We start from the raw sequence: 22,149 nt of genomic DNA, 5'->3' as shown, positions 1-22,149 counted from the left end.
CTGGTGGGGAGCTTCCTGCTGTGTCATTTCACGGTGGTAGGCAAAAGAGAAAGGGAGCTGAACTCATCCCTTTAATCTGGAACCCACTCCCCAATAACTAACCCGCTCCTGTGATAATAGCATTAAGAGCTCTGCCCTCATAACCTAATCACCCCTTAAGAGTCCCCCCTCTCAACATTATTGCATTGGGGATTAAGTTTCCAACACATGAGCTTTGGGGGACACATTCAAACAATAGCATCATGACATTAAATGCTATCTTTATATTTACAACATAACTACCAAATTTACCTTAGTTTTGAACTTCAGACTTTTACAGTATATCTATTTATTTGACACATCTACCTGGATGCCTAATAGTCACCTCAAACTTAACATGTTGAGAATAGGATTCTCTATTATCTCTATTTCAGTCCTTGGTCCCACCATTGGTTGGTTCCATGCCGAGGCCCCACTGCTCTGCCACCTCTTATTCCACTCTTCCCCTAACTTACTTTGCTTCAGTTATGGCCTTGTTTGCCTCTCTTGTCCCCCAAATTTTGTTTTATTCACTGCTGTATCCCCAATACTGATAACAGTACCTGGCAGGTACTGTTAGGTACTAATAGGTGCTCAATATAATAATCTGGTAAACATAAAGTGTTTTTTTTTAAGTTCTGTGAGCCATTCTAGCAAATTATGAAACTCAAGATGGGGGGTCATGAAAACCCCAATTTATTTGTTGAGAGGGAGTCTCTCTCCATGGCCCAGGTACAGTGGGGCAGTTTGGCTCACTGCAACTTCCGCCTCCCAGGTTCAAGCGATTCTCTTGCCTCAGCCTCCCAAATAGCTGGGATTACAGGTGTGCACCACCACGCCCAGCTATTTTTCCTATTTTTAGTAGAGTTGGGGTTTTGCCATGCTGGCCAGGCTGGTCTTGAATTCCTGACCTCAGGCGATTCACCTGCCTTGGCCTCCCAAAATTCTGGGATTACAGGCATGAGCCACCACGCCCGGCCTGGAAACCCTAATTTATAGCTGGTTGGTCAGAAGCATAGGTCACAACCTGAGACTTGTGATTGATGTCTGAAGTTGGGGCCATCTTGTGGGACTGAACTCTTCATGGGATCTGACCGAATGACTCTTCCTCAAAACACAAAGTTAGGGCTTTTGCATCCACTGTTCCCCGGATGGGAAGATGAGTCCCCTGATCTTTGTATGGCTAGTTCTTTCTCATCATTCAGGTCCCAGGCTTCAAAAACCACTTCCTCAGCAAGGCCCTCCCTGAAGTTGTTGTGTCCCCAGGCTCCATTATATCACCCTGTTTTTTCATCAATGTTATTACCTATCATTACCTATTATTTTTGTTGTTTAATTGGTATGTCGTTTGTCCTATTCTATTTCAATGAGTACAGGGATCTTGTCTGTATCCTCCATGCCTAAAACAGTGCCTGGAGCCTATTAGGTATTCGACATATATTCATTGAATGAATGAATGAATGAACGAATGAAAGAAACCCAAGCCTGCCAGCCCTCAAAAGTTTAGAGAACTGTTTTCTCTGGCTGGTTCTTCATTCAGACGGTATTTTCTCCTCCTGACATTTTATACAGTCTTCCGGCCTCCATGCGCAAGGAACCACGTAAAGGTTCTGAGCCTTGAAACCAGACAATATATTTCCCTGCTACCTTTCGCTTGAATCTTCTCTGTATTTAGCAACCAGTCATAGAACACTGACGATGTACCAGGCGCTATGCTAAGTGCTGAACATATAGAGCTGAATAAAGCACAGAACTACCCTTGGTACAGTTATTGAGGTTTTAATAATACATAATTTGACTACATTTCTTAGATTTCGCATCGTGACGTTTTCAGCCTCTCAAACTGCAGCGCCTACGCACAGAAGCTTCCCGAATCTCAGACCAGACATAACAAAGCTGCGCTCCGCCCTCGCCCCGCCCGCGGGCGCGGTGGCGTCAGGCCCTCGGCCCCGCCCACACCGCGGCGCCACGCCTCGAACCCGCCTCCAGCCGTGCCTCGCCTGGCCCTTGGCCCCGCCCACATCGCCTCGCCCCCGCCCCAAGCCGCGCTGTGCTCCAGGGGCGGGGGCCCACGGCGGCCACTCACGGAGCCCCACGGGCCGCAGCGGCAGTGACGTAGGGTTGGCGCACGGATCCGTTGCGGCTGCGGCTGCGGCTCTGCAGTCGTGCTGTTCCTTCGCCGCCGCTAGGGGTGGCGGTGTAAGTGCGCAGCGTCGCGCGCGCTACCGCACCCAGGTTCGGCCCGCAGGCGTCTGGCAGCCCAGCGCCATCTTCATCGAGCGCCATGGCCTCAGCCTGCGGGCCGGGAGCGGCCGGGCACTGCTTGCTCCTCGGCCTGCATTTGTTTCTGCTGACCGCGGGCCCTGCCCTGGGCTGGAACGACCCTGGTGAGTGCTGCCAGGGCCCTCAGGCGCTTGGCTCGCCCTTTTCCGCCGCCGTCAGCCGGTGCAGGCTGCCCTGCGTTTCCGTGCGCCGTCTCCCCGGAGCCTGGATGCCCGGATTCCCCATGTCTGGCCTCTTTGCTGTTGTGCCCTCACTGGTTCCACTGCTCTTCCCAGGCGTCTTGGGAGGCGGGTAGGGACGGCTCGAGTGGGCGGGGCGGGACGTCTGGGGATCCTTAACGTCCCCTTTCTCGCTGCTCCGGACTCCCGGAATTTGCCCACTGTCGTCTTTCTCATCTCTGAGTATGACTGGAGAGCTGGACACTCACCTGCGCATCTGCTTTGTTGTCATGGCTGTGTGATGTCATCGTGGCCGGCTGTTGTCATGGCTGCCTGTTGCTATCGCCGGCCGTTGCCTGCCACTGGCAGTCTCTGAGTCACCCTTAGCGGACAGGGCTGCAGACCTCGCAGGTCTGTTAGCACAATCGCAGATTGCACTCTTTTTTTTTTTTTGAGTCGGAGTCTCACACTGTCGCCCCGGCTGGACTGCAATGACGTGATCTCGGCTCACTGCAACCTCCGCCTCCCGGGTTCGAGAGATTCTCCTGCCTCGGCCTCACCAGTAGCGGGGATTACAGGTGCCCGCCACCATGGCCGGCTAATTTTTTGTATTTTTAGTAGAGACGGGGTTTCACTATGTTGGCCAGGCTGGTCTCTCGACCTCCTGACCTCGTGATCCACCCGCCTCGTCCTCCCAAAGTGCTGGGATTACAGGCGTGAACCACCGCGTTTTTATGAGAACCGCTGCCTCTTCTCTTGACGATTGCAGTGAAGTACATCGCGCGGCACCAGCTCTTCCCATTGGCTTTCACCGTAGAGAAGAATTTAAAAAATAATTCTCTCTGTCTTTCTTTTTTTGGTGATGGTACATGATAAGTGGGTTCTAGGAAAGAGGTTCTTTTATGTCAGTACGGTATTAAAATTGTCTAAAGAATTTTCATGGGATCAGTAATATTCCGTGCAATTAATACGTATATGTCTATATATTTAGATACAGATTTTGACTTTTTCCATGTAATAAATGACGCATGCTGTTACATTGGAATTCTGTAAAAAAAAAAATTAAAACGGCATCATTTTTGGTTTGCGGAGTAAAGATGGCGTGGAAAGCGTATTGCCTTTGTGATTTGGTGATGGGAAATGCCTACATTGTCGAATTTAAGCAACAGGTTTATTTCTGTAATAGCCTATTTTATTCTTACATACTGAAATGAGAGAGAAGGTGCTATTTGCAAGCACATCACGTTGAGTAGTCATTTGATGTGGACGTTTTATTACCAAAAAATAAAAGCCAAGTTGTATTTAAATGTACGTTTTTCTTTTGTATTTCTAGAAAGTTGTGTATGAGTGGGAGACTTGATCAGAATTACAATTGAAAACCTAGAATGAAACTTTAATTTGTTGAACTTTGAATCAGTTCGTAAATAAATTTAATAAAGGAAGTTTACAGTTGAAGAGTCAGAAGAACTATAAAAACTATAAAAGAAGAACCAAATTTAAATTAAAGATGAACCACTTCTTGGTTTATCTACGCTGTAAAACTATTGTTCTGGAACAGAAAGCACCACAATATTTTGCAGAGCAAACTCAATTATTTTATGTAAATTCTACTTCAAAGTTTACTTTGAGGAACTTTTTTGTTTTGTTTTTGAGACAGTTTCGCTCTTGTCGCCCAGGCTAGAGTGCAGTGGCGCAATCTCGGCTCACCGCAACCTCTGCCTCCTGGGTTCAAGCGATTTTCCTGCCTCAGCCTCCTGAGTAGCTGGGATTACAGGCATGCACCACCATGCCCGGCAAATTTTGTATTTTTAGTGGAGACAGGGTTTCTCCATGTTGGTCAGGCTGGTCTTGAACTCCCAACCTCAGGTGATCCGCCCGCCTTGGCCTCCCAAAGTGCTGGGATTACAGGCGTGAGCCACCGCGCCCGGCACTTTAAGGAACTTTTTTATGCAGATACTTTATTGACATACTCTTTATTAAGTCCTTTACTAAAGCATTAATCAGCTCCCTAATTTATCTTTTGTTTGACTTTGGATGCCGTTACTTTAGCTCACATTGAGCAGTAATTTGTCTGGAAAAAAAAATTAGCACCATTCTAAAGAGATTACCAATGAATTTCAAAATTCCTTATTGAATGTAATCTTATGTTAAGTTACTCTTCCGGGTGTTGGGAATATAGCAGTGAACAGTGCTTGCTCTGAACAGTGTCTTGCCTCCAAGGACTTTACCTCTGTTGGGGAGAAATAGACAATAAACAGATAAACATGTAAATAGCATGCTATATTGTGAAAATTGGTATGCACCGTGTATGATAAACAGGGTAAGGAGGACATGGTGTGCGGGCAGAAGTGGAGACTTAAAAAACGTACATTGGTCAGGGAAGTCACTGTTAGGGTGACATTTGACTGGAAACCTGAAGTGGGGAGGAGGAGTAAATGACCTGAAATTACTTACATCTTTAAAGGCTCATTTGGGCTGCTCTGTGGAAAACAGACCGAAGAGGGTAGGAGGGAAGCAGGGAAACCAGTGAATTAATATATATTGCTATCTATTTTAATATTATACAGTAAGTTCTTAGAGTGGTGACCGCTTGGCCCAGGGGAGAAGCAGTGGAGAGCTGGTTAGAGTAGCTGGATTCTCTTGTCACCTGTTTTGAAGGTGGAGCTAACATGATCTTCTGAAGGATTAGATGTAGGAGTGAGAGGAGAGAAGATGAAGAGAAATCCAAGGTTTTTGGCTTGAGCAACTAGAAACATGGAGTTAACCATTTCCTGAGATGTGGAAGAATGTGGGATGATCAGGTTTAGGGGAGTTTGGTTTTGTTTATCTTGTTTGAGACCTGCCATGGATTTTGATTTATGAGTCGAGTTCAGGGAGCTCCTGTGTCCCTTGACTGATGTAACTAGTGGGGCGTGGGTATTAGAATTTTGTTCTTGGACCTTAAGAATCTCTACGGAAGAAAGATGCTATAGGATTATGGTAATGCTATTCCATCTTAAAACTTTCAGTAATATTCATCATACCTGATCACCTGTTATGCTTCAAGTACTCTGCCAGATAATAAATTATATCTAAGCTTCACAACAAATTTCAGAGTTGATAATATTTTAATTTCGTAGGTGAGGAAACTTCTACACAGGTAAATTAAGTGCCTTGGCCAAAGTCACAGCCAGTTAGTGACACCAACTTAGTTCAGTGTTCTTTGCGTTATTGCAACTCTGTTACAATAAATTCAATTTATTATTTCTGTTATTTAGTTGATTAATACAGTCTGATTTTTCTAAACCATTGAACATTTTCATTGTCTTATTTTTTATGTATGAGGAGGTAGTAGTTTGTGTTTAATGTAGCATAGTTTATTTTAATATAGTTCTTGGAAATTTTAGATCTGTAGCCCATGTGGAATTAAATTTTTATATAGCTTTAGGTGGATTTTCTTGTGGCTGCATAGTCAATTATGCCAGTGCTATTTATTAAAGAAGACATCTTTTATCCACCAAATTAAAAAGACCATTTCATCTTACTGAATTCCCAAATGTATCTTGATTTATTTCTGATCTTTCTTTTGTTTCACAATTTCCTTGTCTCTGTTGCAATTCCCTACTATTTTGATTATAATCTTTTTTTTTTTTTTTTGAGATGGAGTTTCACTCTTGTCGCCCAGGCTGGAGTGCAGTGGCAGCAATATCGGCCCACTGCAACCTCCGCCTCCTGGATTCAAGTGATTCTCCTGCCTCAGCCTCCCAAGTAGCTGGGACTACAGGCGTGTGCCACCACGTCCAGCTAATTTTTGTATTATTAGTAGAGATGGGGTTTCACCATGTTGGCCAGGCTGATCTCGAACTCCTGACCTCAGGTGATCTGCCCTCCTTGGCCTCCCAAAGTGCTGGGGTTAAGGCGTGAGCCACCGTGCCTGGCCAATGATAATAATTTTATAGTAACCTGTACTATCTGGTAAGCTATGTGTTCTTTTTAAAAAAAAAATTGTCCACAGGACCTTTAACATAATTTCTTTCCCCAAAAAACCCTATTGGGTTCCTGGTTGGAAGTATATTTAGGTCTCTTTATATATATATATATTTTTATATTGATAGGGTATTGACCTTAAGTTTATTAGATTGATTAGATTCATATTAAATACTTGTGGGAAATACATCATAGGAGATGTTGTAACATCAGTTTGTTCCACCATTAGCAAAGCAATGGTTGGCAAACCCAGCCAGACTTTTTCCTTTAGAATTTTTGAATACATTTCTCCATTTTCTTTTTCTATCCTGTTGAGATATCTGAAGCTTTTCTAAGTCTTATCTTTTCTATATGGCTTGTTTTCTCCCTATTCTTCTGGCAATTTGTAGAATTTTTTTTGTCTTCAGTGTTCTAAAATTTTACTTTTTGCGTGCCTTTGTGTGGTCTGTTTCTCAGGTCTGGGTATTTGTTGGGCCTTTTCAATATGACAACTCAAGTCCTTCAGTGTGGGAACTTTTCTTGAATTACAGCCTGGAGTTTGTCTAATCAGATTCCCTTGTTCATTCTTTCTGAAACCCTTGTTGGATTTTTGGACTTTCTGAACTGGTCCTGAACTGGTAATTTTCTTTTTTTTTTTTTCCCTCATGCTGTCTTTTTTCTTTCTTTCTTTTTTTTTTTTTTTTTGAGACGGAGTCTAGCTCTGTCCCCCAGGCTGGAGTGCAGTGGCATCATCTCTGCTCACTGCAACCTCTGCTTCCTGGGTTCAAGTGATTCTCCTGCCTCAACTTCCTGAGTAGCTGGGATTACAGGTGCGCGCCACCATGTCTGGCTAATTTTTGTATTTTTAGTAGAGCTGGGGTTTCACCATGTTCACCAGGATGGTCTTGATCACTTGACCTCGTGATCCGCCTGCCTCGGCCTCCCAGAGTGCTAGGATTACAAGCATGAGCCACCACACCTGGCCTCTTTTTGCTCTACTTTCTAGAAGATTTTCTTCTAACAGTTCTGTTGTATGTATGTATGTATTTATTTATTTATGTTTTGTGACAGGGTCTCACTCTATCACCCAGGCTGGAGTGCATGGCTCACTGCAGCCTCGACCTCCCCAGGCTCAGGTGATTCTCCCACCTCAGCCTTCTAAGTAGCTGGGACTGCAGGTGTGTGCCACCACCCCTGGCTAATGTTATAATTTTTTTGTAGAGATAGGGTTTTGTCATGTTGCTTAGGCTGGTCTTAAACTCTTGGGCTCAAGTGATCTGCCTGCCTTGGCCTCCCAAAGTGCTGGGATTACAGGCATGAGCCACTGCACCTGGCAGTTCTGTTGTTTTTAATCTTGGCTGTCCTGTTTTTAATTTCCAAAAGCTCTTGTTTTTTCTCTGAGTATTCCTTTTAAAAATGATTGTTTTATTAATGCAGTCTTTTTCTCTTATCTCTCTGGGGATATTCCAGTGTTTTTAAAAAAGTTTTCTTCTTCTGCGTCGTCTCTTTTTTCCTCCTGCTTCCTTTTGTTGTTGTTTTGTCCTGGTTGCTATATTTCATGTTAGGGGCTGTTTTGTCTGTTTAATGTTACTATAACACAATACCACAGACTGGGAAATTTATTAAAAAACTAAATACATTTCTCACAGTTCTGGAGGCTGAGAAGTTCAATATTAAGGTGCTGGCATCTTGTGAGGGCCTTCTTGCTGCGTCATCCCATAGTGGAAGGCAGAAAGGGGAGAGAGTGAGAGAGGGGAAAGGGGCCTAACTCATCCTTTTATCAGGAGTCCACTCCTGCGATAACTAACCCAGTCCTGCAAGAACAGCATTAATCTATTCATGAGGGCAGAGCCCTCTTAAAGATTCCATCTTTCAACACTGTTGCATTGGGGATTAAGTTTCCAACATGTGAACCTTGGGGGACACATTCAAACCATAGCAGGGACTTTCCTCATATTTTTAGTAATCCTTGGCTCCCTGCTCACAGTTAACTCTGGGGAACCAAAAAGCTCATTGGAAGCTGTCAGTGTGGAGTTGCACTTTTGATTTTGAACTTCACAACAGGGTGACCTAGGTTGCTCTTTTTTGGAGGAAGTTCCTGATGTCAGTGTATTTAGGTACTTCTTCTTGGTTAGATTACCAAGGGAATAGTCATCCAGTCTCCCACAGAGGACAAGGGGATGGCTGTTAGCATTTTGTGCACCACGTGGGGAAGGAGAACTGTGCTTTCAGCAGTCAGAGTGCACACAGTCACTTGGGTTCCCTGTTTGATTGTTTTTGTACCCATGCCCTTTACTATGCCAGATGGTCACCAATGCAAATCCCTTCAGTTTTATCCTCTCCAGAGAACACATCTCCAGACAGTTTCCATAGTGGGGAAGAGGGAGTTAGAACAGTGTGGAGTTGGGGAGAGGATGTGGGGATATGGCTTCCTCTCAAGTAGCTTTCACCCTGTAGTGTGTATTCCAGGCATCTCCCATTCCAGAGCTGCCATTTCCTGGTTTTTTTTTTTTTTTTTTTTTTTTTTTTAGGGATTCTGTTATGTACATCAGGTTGATTCTCAGTTTCCCCCCTTTGCTGTTCTGGCATTTGTCTTTCACTTAGGTCTAGTCATCTACCACTAGTCCATTTGCTTTCTCCTTCCAAAATTCTGCTGTCATCTCCTCTTTGGTTTTACCTGACCACAGTCATTCACATCATCAAAATAATGTATTTATTATAGTTTTAGTAGAATTTTGGGAGGCTGCAAATTCTGCTAATTTGACAGGTTGAATATAGGGAATTGGGTACTCACAAAATGTTAGAAAGCAATGCCTATTACATCTGCCACATTGAAAAATAGATTGCTCATGTCAAGCTTCATGACAGCCAGGAAGCTGATGAGAGGATACTGTCAGTTTGAAAACTCAGTCTCCATGCCTGTGTTTACTAGCTGAAGGACAGAGCACTGTATAAGTCTAGAGTCTACTTTCCAGATTTTGCTTGAGTCCCTCTGGTTGGCAGAACTGAAATTGCTTTTGGCAACTATAGCTGCAAGAGGTTTTGGGATTCCTTTTGCTTTGCAGGAAGGCACACCTGTTTGAGGGTGAAGTGGATGTTGACTGAGCCAATCCACAGCATCTTCCATCAATAATCCACAACATGATAAATAGGAAGACTTTGTCTTTATTTTCCAATAATGCATAGAAATTAATTTTTTTTTTGAGATGGAGTTTCATTCTTGTTGCCTAGGCTGGAGTGCAATGGTGTGATCTTGGCTCACTGCAACCTCCTCCTCCCAGGTTCAAGCGATTCTCCTGCCTCAGCCTCCCAAGTAGCTGGGATTACAGGCATGTGCCACCACTCCCGGCTAATTTTGTATATTTAGTAGAGATGGGGTTTTGCCGTATTGGCAAGGCTGGTCTCGAACTCCTGACCTCGGGTGATCCACCTGCCTCGGCCTCCCAAAGTGCTGGGATTACAGGTGTGAGCCACCACACCCGACCTAGAAATTCATTTTTGCACATGAATGCCAGACATAATTTTACTGTTTTGACTCCTTTCAAAGTCTCTTGTCAGTATGTTTTAAATTTTTTAGTTTGTGAAATAGTTTAGTTTTGATTTTTAAAATTGTGAAATACCTAAAGTATTTAAACATACAGAAGTGTACAATGAACCTACATGCAGTCATCACCCAGTTTTATTGAATCTTTACATTTTGCTATATTTGCTACAAATCCCCCACTCCCAGTAATAAAACATTAGGAATAGAGCTAAAATCTCTTTCCTTTCTCTCTCCCTAGACTAGATACTTACTTGAATTTGGTGTTAAATCCTTCCCATACATGTTTTCATGTTGTTATTATATACATATATAGACATTAACAGTATGTAGTACTGTTTTGCCTTTTTTAAAGGTTTATATAAAGCTATCATACAAAACATTCTGCAACTTGTATTTTGTTTAAAATGTTTTTGCCATCTATCTAGTTTGGTACATGAATTCTAGTTCACTCATTTTAACTGCTATGTAATATTCCACTGTAATAGGTCATAATATGTTAATCTCTTCACCTGTTGATGGACATTTAAAGCATTAAATGTGCTTCAGGAACATGCTTATATTTTTGCCATTTTAATTAACCACTATTATTATTACACAGTAGTACAGTGTTTCAGGTTAATGAGCTTTTTGTTCTTTTGATTTAGCAAAAATGATGTACAACTTGTGCTGTAGAAGCTACTGGCCTGAAATGCAGGGAGATATTAAAAGTGTGACCTTCTGAATTTTGTTCAGAAGGCCTGAATGTTGTTGGGATAGCTTTGAGAAATAGATTCATCCTCTCTTAGCCATCCTCAGAAGGCAAGAAAGGCATTTCCTATGATGAGAGTTTCATTAGGATGAACCTTTCTTTCTCTGACACGATACTTACTTTGTGTTCCTCTGTTTTCTTGCTGTTTCAGACAGAATGTTGCTGCGGGATGTAAAAGCTCTTACCCTCCACTATGACCGCTATACCACCTCCCGCAGGCTGGATCCCATCCCACAGTTGAAATGTGTTGGAGGCACAGCTGGTTGTGATTCTTATACCCCAAAAGTCATACAGTGTCAGAACAAAGGCTGGGATGGGTATGATGTACAGGTAATATCCACTACAGTGATGGCAGTCTAAATGGGGTTTTTATTCAGTAAATTGTTTATTGGGACATTATTCAGTGTTTTGAGGGTGCACCTACAGAAATCTCAGATCAGCCTAAAATATGTAAGTAAATCAATCACTCTTCTTGTGGAAGAAATGGCCTCCAAAAGAAATGAACCGATTTTAAAGCCTGAAAATACTCATTTTAGTTTTTGTACCGTGACCTCCTTCTAAGGTATTTGTAAATTTTCACAACTTTTTATGTACTTGAGGGTGAGGGATAGGGGATCTCTTATGGTTGTCATTTTCCTGTCATTCCTCAAAGAGTACCAACCTACCCTTAAGACAAAGTTAAGATAATTAGGAATTATAGATCGTAAATAGTAGGGGTTCATATATCTCTATTGTGCTTCTAGCACTTGATTTTAAAATTGTCTTAGAACTGAGGGTGGTTACTTTTGAATGGAAGCATTTCAGCCGGTTTGATTTATTGCTTTGGAACGCTGGTGTTTTGTATACGAGCAGAGCATCTCCTTGAAGTTCCAAAACTGAATGTGCTTTAGATATAGATTTTATTAAATGAATTCAGTTTAAATCACTAGTTACATATTTCTACTTTGTATTCTGACTGCTTTCAAAAGAGATTTAAGACGACTGGTCACAAGGCAAGAAACTTGTGTTGACGATTTCCCCTCTCCATCAGAATGATATTCTTGTTTGATACAACCTTTATGCATGGTCTTGGCAAATCACAGAGGAAGTTGATGTGTACTGGGTGATACTTACTTCACAATATTTTCCCCCAGTACTGCTAAGTTGAATCATAGAATTCTCTGGGTTATAGCGGAAGTCTCACTCCCACTTTACTTATGACTTTTAGAGTCTTGATGGGAAAAAAAGGCAGTAACGGTGATGTCATTCGTTAAACATGTATTAATTGCAACATATAAAAATGAATAAGGTAGAATGAAGAAACTCTCTTACTAGTAGAAGAGGTAAGGCAGGCGCTCAGATTACTTGTAGGTCCCAGCACAACATTGTAAAGTCACATCTGGTTGGAGTCATTGGGACTTAAAGGATGAGGCATTTGCGCTGTGTTAGGAAGGAATGATAACATTTTTAGAGAGGAAAGGCTAGAGAAGGGAATAGCATGAGTAAAGGAGTGTTGAGCATATCATACATTGGCTTATGTTTAGTAGCAGGAAAGAGGCCATTTAGTAGCAGGACAGAAACTCCTATTCCAAGAGTTGAAATTTAAATACAGTACTTAGAAGCTACTTGTAGTACACACGATTAAGGAAGTGGTAGTTAACATGAAATACCAATACAAGTTTAGCTTGTTTTATTCATCTAAGTCAACAAACTTATAAATCTTCCTCTAAATAAAATTATTTTAAAAACAGTGTAGTAACAGCAACAAAAGAAAAACTGCATCTTATCCAAATGAAAAACTTTTGACTATCAAAGGACATCATCAAGAAAGTGAAAAGACAACCTACAGAATGGAAGGAAGCTTAGCAAATCATAACTGGTGAGGGACTTGTATTTAGAATATAAAATAACTCTTACAACTCAGTAAGAAAACAACCAAGTTAAACATGGCAGAGCATCTGAATAGACATTTCTACAAGGAAGATATATAAGTAACAAATAAGCACATGAAAAGTGTTCCTTATTATTAGCCATCAGAGAAATGCAAATCAAAGCCACAGTAAGATACCACTTCACACTCAGTAGGAAGGCTATAATAAAAAAGATAACAAGGCTGGTGAGGATGTCGAGAAATTAGAACCCTTATACACTGCTGTTGGGAATGTAAAATGGTCCAGCTGCTTTGGAAAATTGGCAGTTCCTCAAAAGTTTAAACGTAGAGTTACCATGTATGCCTCAGTCATTCCACTCCAAGGTATATACACCCAAGAGAATTGAAAACACATGTCCACACAAAAACTTGCATACAAATAGACATAGCAGCATTATTCATAATAGCCAAAAAGTAGAAACAATTCAAATGTCCATTACTAATGAACGATAAATAAAAAGTGGTATATCCATACAAAGAAATATTTAGCCATAAAAAAGTGAAATACCAATACATGCTACAACGTGGATGAATCTTGAAAATGTTATGCTAAGTGAAAGAAGCCAGTCACAAAAGACCACATATTGTATTATTACATTCCTGTGAACTGTCCAATTAGGGAAATCCATATAGACAGAAAGTTGGTTGGGAGGTGTGCGGGGGGAGAATGGAGAGTGACTGCTAATGGGTACAAGATTTCTTTGGGGTGATGAAAATATTCTAAAATTGATTGTGGTGACAGTAGCACAACTGTGAATATACTAAGACCATTGAAATGGGTGAATTGTATGGTATTCGTGAATTATATTTCAATAAGGCTGTTATAAATGAAGTAAAATAGTGTGAACTTTGAAAGAGGAAAATAATTTGTACAAAAATTTGCAGAAGGGCAACAGAACCAATTAAATCTACTTTAGCTTGTATCTTTTTTTTTTTTTTTTGAGACGGAGTCTCCCTCTGTCGCCCAGTTTGGAGTACAGTGACATGATCTTGGCTCACTGCAACCTCTGCCTCTGGGTTCAAGTCATTCTCCTGCCTCAGCCTCTATTTTTGAAGTAGCTGGGATTATTATGGGCGCCTGCCACCATGCCCACCTCATTTTTGTATTTTTAGTAGAGATGGGGTTTTGCCATTTTGGCCAGGCTGTTCTTGAACTGCTGACCTCAGGTGATCCACCCACCTTGGCCTCCCAAAGTGCTGGGATTACAAGCATGAACCACCGCACCTGGCCTTTAGCTTGTATCTTAAGAGTTAAAGAAGCATATTGCTTTTTCACCACAAAATATAGAATGTAGACCAAACTTGGGCATATATTTTTTTATAAGGTGGACATTTTTGGGGCTAGCCTGGGTTCTTTTTGCATTTTTCTAAATATCTTTAAAAAATACAAGAGAATTACATAGAATTGGACCCTGGACAGTTAGTCCATGGTTTTATAAAATTTGTGTAGAAAAATTTTTTTCTCTGAGGTTATGTAATATCTCTGTTGCTTTGTGTAGCTACCAGACACTCGTATATGATGCTGTTTTGAGCCTTAACATCTTTTAAGAAATCTGTATTTTTAAAGAAAGCATCTTGAACAACAGTGGCAAAAAGTTGACATTTTGGCAGTTTGCTTAAATGTTATAAATTGTAGAATACTTAATATGTTCAGATGGATACATAACATGTATATGTAAAGAGTAAAGACTAGTAATAAAGCGAATATTCATATATGCACTATGCAGCGTAAGAAGTAGAACACAGATACCACCATTATCTCTGAAGCCCCTCATTTTCCCTCCCTTAGACATGAATACTTACTGTTGTGAATTTTGCAGATCATTCCCTTGCTTCATTTTGCAATTTTATGATGGATATATAGCCCAAGTAACATTTTTTTTTTCTTGAGACAGAGTCTTGCTCTGTTGCCCAGGCTAGAGTGCAGTGGCACGATCTCAGCTCACTGCAACCTCCGCCTCCCGGGTTCAAGTGATTCTCCTGCCTCAGCCTCCTTAGTAGCTGGGATTATGGGCGCCTGCAGCTGCGCCTGGCTAATTTTTGTATTTTTAGTAGAGATGGGGTTTCACCATCTTGGCCAGGCAGGTCTCGAACTCCTGACTGCGTGATCCACCCGCCTCGGCCTCCCAAAGTGCTGAGATCACAGGTGTGAGCCACCGCACCTGGCCCCCAGGTAACATATGTTAAATGAAAAAAAATGTTTGTTTCTAATAGTCTGTTTCTATTTTTCTTCACAGTGGGAATGTAAGACGGACTTAGATATTGCATACAAATTTGGAAAAACTGTGGTGAGCTGTGAAGGCTATGAGTCCTCTGAAGACCAGTATGTACTAAGAGGTTCTTGTGGCTTGGAGTACAATTTAGATTATACAGAACTTGGCCTGCAGAAACTGAAGGAGTCTGGAAAGCAGCACGGCTTTGCCTCTTTCTCTGATTATTATTATAAGTGGTACTCGGCGGATTCCTGTAACATGAGTGGATTGATTACCATCGTGGTGCTCCTTGGGATCGCCTTTGTAGTCTATAAGCTGTTCCTGAGTGACGGGCAGTATTCTCCTCCACCGTACTCTGAGTATCCTCCATTTTCCCACCGTTACCAGAGATTCACCAACTCAGCAGGACCTCCTCCCCCAGGCTTTAAGTCTGAGTTCACAGGTATGTTTCCCTCGCAGTGGCCATAAATAGGGCGGGTGTGAGGTTAGTGCATCCTGTGCTTGGTTCTGAAATAGAAAATCGTAGCATTGGGAAACCAAAGGAGGTTTGTCTTCTCATTTTGTTTTTTACTTTCAACTTTTACCTCTTCGTTTGGCTCTCTCCCAAGGTATGTTGTGGTTGCTATGTTAATGCCTGATTGGCTTGGGCGCGGTGGCTCACGCCTGTAATCCCAGCACTTTGGGAGGCCGGGGTGGGCAGATCACTTGAGGTCGGGAGTTTGAGACCAGCCTGGCCAAGATGGTAAAACGCCGTCTCTTACTAAAAATACAAAAATTAGCCGGGTGTTGTGGCGGGCACCTGTAATTCCAGCTGCTTGGGAGACTGAGGCATGAGAGTCACTTGAACCCAGGAGGTGGAGGTTGCGGTGAGCTGAGATCGCGCCACCGCACTCCAGCCTGAGTGACAGAGCGAGACCCTGTCTCAAAAAAAAAAAAAAAAAAAAGCCTGATTAAATTATAAATACTCTTAATCAGAGAAACTTGATCAACTTTGCTAATAATCATTTGCCCTGACCCCGTCTCACACTATACATAAAAATTAATTCTTTAAGTATATAAATCTCAACATAAAAGGTAAAACAATTAAGTTTCCAGAATAAAACATAGGAGAATATTTGTTATGACCTTAGGATAGGTAAAGATTTCTTAAACAGAACATAAAAAGTACTAGCCATAAAAGAAAACATGGGTAAATTAGACTTTATTTAAATTAAGAACATCTAATCATCAAAAGGCACTATTAGGAGAGTGAAAAGGCAAGCTACAAACTGGGAAAAATTTACAAAACGTGTTTCTGGCATATATATGTGTCTAGAACATAAAATGAACTCCCGTAAACCTGAACAACAGGCAGACAAGCCCTCCAAAGAGGACTTGAATGCCCATTTTATAATAAGAGAAGACATCTACTTAACCAGTCCCCAGCCTTTTTGGCACCAGGGACCAGTTTTGTGGAAGACAATTTTTCCACAGACTAGGGGGTTTGGGGTGGGGTGGGGTGGGGAGAGAAGGTTTTGGGATGATTCAAGCATATTACATTTATTATGTACTTTATTTATGTTGTTATTACATTGCAATATGTAATGAAATAATTAGCAACTCATGTAATGTAGAATCAGTAGGAGCCCTGAGCTTGTTTTCCTGCAACTGGATGGTCCCATCTGGGGATGATGGGACACAGTGACAGATCATCAGGCATTAGAATCTCATAAGGAGCATGCAACCTAGATCCCTCGCATACGCAGTTCACAGTAGGGTTTGTGCTCCTATGAGAATCTAATGCTGCTGCTGATCTGACAGGAGGCCGAGCTCAGGTAGTAATGCAAGTGATGGGGGAGTGGCTTTAAATAGAGATGAAGCTTCAGTCGCTTGCCTGCTGCTCACCTCCTGCTGTGTGGCTCAGTTCCTAACAGGCCATGGACCAGTACTGGGATCCCAACCCATGATTTATATGGTCAATAGAAATAAAAGGTGCTTAGCATCATTAGTCTTCAGAGAAATGCAGATGAAAACCACAGGGAGATTATTTTTAGCCACCAGATAACCACCATAATGGCTAACATTAAAAAGACAGAGTACCAAGTATGGGCAAGGATGTAGAGTGACTGGAACTTTCATACTTTGCTGGTAGGAGTTAAAATGGTAAAACAACCCAAACATATGCATACCCAATTCTATTCCTACATAAATACCTGGGAGAAGTGAATGCATGGTGCACCAAGAAAGATGCACAGGAATGTTCATAGCAGTTTTATTTATAACTGCCAAAAAATGGAGGTGGAATATCCATAAACATTAGAATGGGACTGTGTAAATTTTTCACAAGGTGGAAGACACATGAGTTAAGAAAAAAACTGATAATGCAATGGTAGGATTGACTCCCATAGACATAATGATATGCCAGACACAGAATACATACTTTGTGATCCTGTTTAGAAAAAGTTCATGAATGGACAGAATTCAAACTATGGTAAGAGAAGTTAAAGTAGTGCTGATCTCTGACATAGATGGGAATGTATTAGGAGTTGTCATGAGGGAGACTTCTGGGGTGCCAGAAATGGTTTATTGGTGTGGGTGGTGGTTACATGGATAGGTACATATGTACAAATTTGTTGTGCCATACGTGTAAGATTAGCACACTTTCTTATATATATGTATACATCAGTTAAAACTTCCTCTGGGCAGAAGATACTTTTTAGGTCCCTTTGAGATCTGACTTCCCAACTGACACAAATAAATATCTGGCTGCCTCCCCTTGGATTCCTCGGTTAGAGACTGAGGCACAGCTCTCATCTGGAGCTCTTAGAGACTCCACTTAAGAGTTTGTACTGCAGAGAGAAAGTAACCCTGAAAAGTGGGGTGATTTTCTAGTAGCTGATTGAGCAGGGCAGATGTCATTTTATAGCAAGACCTTCCCCAGTCCCAAAATCTATCCCTCTCCTCGCATATCGATGGGAAATGCTCTCCTTCATTATAAACTGGTATTTTACAAATACCTTTTTGAATACAACTTGTTAATAACTTGATGCCTGAGCATTATTAATAATTCAGTACAGATGAAATAAATGAAATGTTATATTATCTTTGCTTTTGTAGACTGTCATGTTTAAGTGAGGATACGTAATAAATCATTTTTATGTTAAGGACCGCAGAATACTGGCCATGGTGCAACTTCTGGTTTTGGCAGTGCTTTTACGGGACAACAAGGATATGAAAATTCAGGACCAGGGTTCTGGACTGGCTTGGGAACTGGTGGAATACTAGGATATTTGTTTGGCAGCAATAGGTAAGCTTTTTGCATTGATCTCACTTGCTCTTTAATTCAAGAGGCTTGTTTTGCTTACAATTTAACTGCATTTAGTTTTGCTAAGGAAAATAAATTGTGGTGACATTAGCCTATTAAATAAGATTCTCTGGGAAGGGGAAGGTACACTATATGTCTTTTGATCAGTATTGTGTATGTTATTTTCTTTCATTGTGTTTCTTCCTGTGTCACCCTCATAGATATTATGAGATAAGAAAAAGACTGTTTAGTTGACATCTGAGAAAATAAGAAGGCAGGAAAGAATACAGCATTTGGGGAACAGTTAGTCTGGTTTGGTAGGAGAATGATAAAAGTAAGGCTGGAAAGAGCTTGGGGCCAGATTTTAGAATATGAAGTATTAATGGTAGTTTAGGTTTTATTTGAGTGCAAATTCAGAAAGTGCATTGACTCCCTGTCACTTTTCCCCCATAGCAATGACCATAATAATGGCAGAAATATGAAACGGTTTTTATTTCATGTTAACTCTGATATACCAGAACATTCAGGAAAAAGTACTTGATAAAGATATTTTTTTCTGACAGTTGAGGAACAGGAAGGTATTTAAAAATTATAGCCACAAGAAAAAATGCCTAACCTACTTTTATCCCTTTAAAGAGCGGCAACACCCTTCTCAGACTCGTGGTACTACCCGTCCTATCCTGCCTCCTACCCTGGCACATGGAATAGGGCTTACTCACCCCTTCGTGGAGGCTCGGGCAGCTATTCGGCATGTTCAAACTCAGACACGAAAACCAGAACTGCATCAGGTAAGAGCAAAAAATACAAGTTCCTTTTACTTAGGAGTAAAGTACAGAAATAGTTTGGGAACTTTAGAAGATGATTATCTATTTAGCAACCATGGTTTTATTTGGTGTACCTACCAAAAATATTAATAGCACAATTAACTGAGATCCCACTTCTGACCATTCTTTAAAAATCAAACAGGGATTTGATTTAGGCTTAGCTCTACCATAGACCAAGGTTTTAACTTGAACCTCACTGGATGCTAGCTTCCACATATATTTAATTCTGTGATCTCTAGAGATCCTTTAAGTTCTAAACTAGACTTTTCTAAGTAGAAGCTTAAACTTAAAATTCAATAACATTCAAAAAAGATATTGAGGTATACTTTAATTTTCAAAAATATGATTATAATGTTTATTGGAATGCTCAGAGGGTATTTTGTAAAAAGCAAAGATATAAAAAAAAAAAGACTAACTGGATTAAACATCAAGCCTCATTGGCAGAAAATCGGATCTGCTGGGTAAGGAGGCCATAAGAGATTGCTCTGAAGTAGATTTGTCTTTCAGGAGAAGGAAGTTAGAGAACAATGATTAATTCTTGAAATTGATAGAAAAATATATTTAAATATGTTTTAAAATGTGAGTAGAATTCTCATAATGCTGGTTTGGATATACATTGATACATTCAATTAAAAAAACTGGTACTACCTCCTAAAATTGAACCTATGCATAGCTAGGACAAAGCAGTTTTGCTCTCAGATATATAGCCACAGAAATGCATACACTTGTATGCTGGCAGATAAGCACAAGACTGTTCATAGCATCCCTATTCATAATTCCCCAAAACTGGAAACAGCCCACATATCCATCAGCAGTAAAATGGATGAATAAATTGAGTTATGTTTGCTGTATTGCAGTGGGTTACTGTGCAACTAAGAAAATAAGCAGTTGTGTGTGGTAACATGGATAGATCTACCAAATATAAAGAAGCCAGACACAAAATAATATATACACTATGATGACAGCAGTTACATTTTATGAAATACACATGCAAAAACAGGCAAAACTAATCTATGGTGTTAGAGTATGAGATAGTGGGTACTTCTGGGGAGAAAAAAAGGAGTTGGGAGAATATATAAAAACATGACTAGGTAAGGCCAGGCACGGTGGCTCACACCTGTAATCCCAGCACTTTGGGAAGCCGAGATGGGTGGATCACCTGAGGTCAGGAGTTCAAGACCAGCCTGCCCAACATGGTGAAACCCCGTCTCTGCTAAAAATACAAAAATTAGCTGGGTGTAGTGGCGCATGCCTGTAATCCCAGCTATTTGGGAGGCTGAGGCAGGAAAATCGCTTGAACCCAGGAGGCAGAGGTTGCAGTGAGCCGAGATTGTGCCATTGCACTCCAGCTGGGCAACAAGAGCAAAAAAAAAAAAAAAAAAAAAAATATATATATATATATATATATATATGGCTAGGTAAGACATCATGACAGAAAAAAATTCATTTGCAGTGGAAAGAAGACTTGCAAAAAATCATGACTATGAACTAGAAATGTATGGGAATTATATGAAAGAAAATCATAAAAACCAAATAATGTAAACCTGAAAATAATTGAGAGACTTTCTAGATAGGAAGACTTGTCATCCTGTAGACTGTGTGTGTGTGCACAGTGTCTTAAGTAATGCTTAACCATCTAAAGTCCATAACCCTCCCCACATTATGTCTCTTACCACTGGAGTTGTGAGAGGTAGCAGGGCATGGCTTATGCGCCACTGGCCTCTGTCTTTTTGGCTTAGACTTTGAGTATTGCCTGGACCATGGTGGCCCCACTATAGCATGCATCCTCTTTTTTGGGGTCCTGACTGCCATTCCCAGCAACCATGTGTGAGTGTAGTAGGCTCGATGATTGGGAAGGTTGCTGTGGGAGGCGATGCACTGTCCTGCTCAGCCCATTTCCACGTAGTGGCTCACTCTTTCCTTTCCTCCTGTCTCATTCATTTGCTAACAATAAACATGTATGACTTGTAATTTTATAAGCAATTCTAATGCATTTTTAAAAACTAATGTAAATTTTACCCCTCTCATTCTAGGATATGGTGGTACCAGGAGACGATAAAGTAGAAAGTTGGAGTCAAACATTGGATGCAGAAATTTTGGATTTTTCATCACTTTCTGTTTAGAAAAAGTGCTACCTGTTAACAATTGGGAAAAGGGGATATTCAAAAGTTCTGTGGTGTTATGTCCTGTATAGCTTTTTGTATTCTATTATTTGAGGCTAAAAGTTGATGTGTGACAAAATACTTATATGTTGTATGTCAGTGTAACATGCAGATGTATATTGCAGTTTTTGAAAGTGATCATTACTGTGGAATGCTAAAAATACATTAATTTCTAAAACCTGTGATGCCCTAAGAAGCATTAAGAATGAAGGTGTTGTACTAATAGAAACTAAGTACAGAAAATTTCAGTCTTAGGTGGTTGTAGCTGATGAGTTATTACCTCATAGAGACTATAATATTCTATTTGGTATTATATTATTTGATGTTTGCTGTTCTTCAAACATTTAAATCAAGCTTTGGACTAATTATGCTAATTTGTGAGTTCTGATCACTTTTGAGCTCTGAAGCTTTGAATCATTCAGTGGAGGTGATGGCCTTCTGGTAAGTGAATATTACCTTCTGTAGGAAAAGGTAGAAAATAAGCATCTAGAAGGTTGTTGTGAATGACTGTGTGCTGGCAAAAATGCTTGAAACCTCTATATTTCTTCAGTTCATAAGAGGTAAAGGTCAAATTTTTCAACAAAAGTCTTTTAATAACAAAAGCATGCAGTTCTCTGTGGAATCTCAAATATTGTTGTAATAGTCTGTTTCAATCTTAAAAAGAATCAATAAAAACAAACAAGGGGTTTAGTCTCATTCTTTCTATTAGCCTAGGCACAAATAAATGTTACTTTTTGTTTTTTTAAACTCTTTTTCCCAAAGGGGAAAGTTCATGCAGAAGTTCTGTCTCCCTAGACAATAATTTTATGTGGTAGTCATACCTTAGTCTTTTGGTAAATGTTTTCAAAAAGTAATTTAGAAATGGTGTGGAAGCCTCTGCCAAAAAATAGCTTTTGAAAAAAATAATTAAATCTCCAAGCCTCCCAACCCATCAGAGATTGCATGGTTACACTTAGTTAAGCTTCATAACCTCAAAGCCCCAGTTTTATATCTTATGTGTTTATTGATTTTTGCCATTTAAAACTGCAGTTACTTTTCACCAACCAATAGGAACCAATTTAA

General features: G+C 40.7%; 1 protein-coding gene across 2 annotated transcripts; it reads left to right on the top strand.

Annotated features, from left to right (window-relative positions):
* Nucleotides 1-1,788: 1,788 nt before the first annotated feature.
* SARAF (store-operated calcium entry associated regulatory factor) lies at nucleotides 1,789-21,773 on the top strand. Of its 2 annotated transcripts, none has more exons than XM_009243670.3 (6): nucleotides 1,789-2,405; nucleotides 10,848-11,026; nucleotides 14,843-15,260; nucleotides 17,963-18,104; nucleotides 18,738-18,889; nucleotides 20,959-21,773. In XM_009243670.3, exons 1-6 carry the CDS (start codon nucleotides 2,303-2,305, stop codon nucleotides 20,982-20,984), a joined length of 1,020 nt encoding a protein of 339 aa, XP_009241945.3. In that variant the 5' UTR covers nucleotides 1,789-2,302; the 3' UTR covers nucleotides 20,985-21,773.
* The last annotated feature ends 376 nt before the right edge of the window (nucleotides 21,774-22,149 follow it).

This window comes from Pongo abelii, chromosome 7 (assembly GCF_028885655.2).
Source record: "Pongo abelii isolate AG06213 chromosome 7, NHGRI_mPonAbe1-v2.0_pri, whole genome shotgun sequence".
Classification (NCBI taxonomy): Eukaryota; Metazoa; Chordata; class Mammalia; order Primates; family Hominidae; genus Pongo; species Pongo abelii.
The sequence above is the reverse complement of the archived record's forward strand: the minus strand, read 5'-3'. Positions and strand labels throughout refer to the sequence as shown.

What these genes read in the sequence shown, in the direction of transcription:
- SARAF (XM_009243670.3), top strand. Translation starts at nt 2,303, where the DNA reads ATGGCCTCAGCCTGCGGGCCGGGAGCGGCCGGGCACTGCTTGCTCCTC. An exon ending in CTTTAAGTCTGAGTTCACAG is followed by an intron (nt 15,261 to 17,962) that starts GTATGTTTCCCT and finishes TTTTATGTTAAG; the next exon opens with GACCGCAGAATACTGGCCAT. An exon ending in GAAAACCAGAACTGCATCAG is followed by an intron (nt 18,890 to 20,958) that starts GTAAGAGCAAAA and finishes CTCTCATTCTAG; the next exon opens with GATATGGTGGTACCAGGAGA.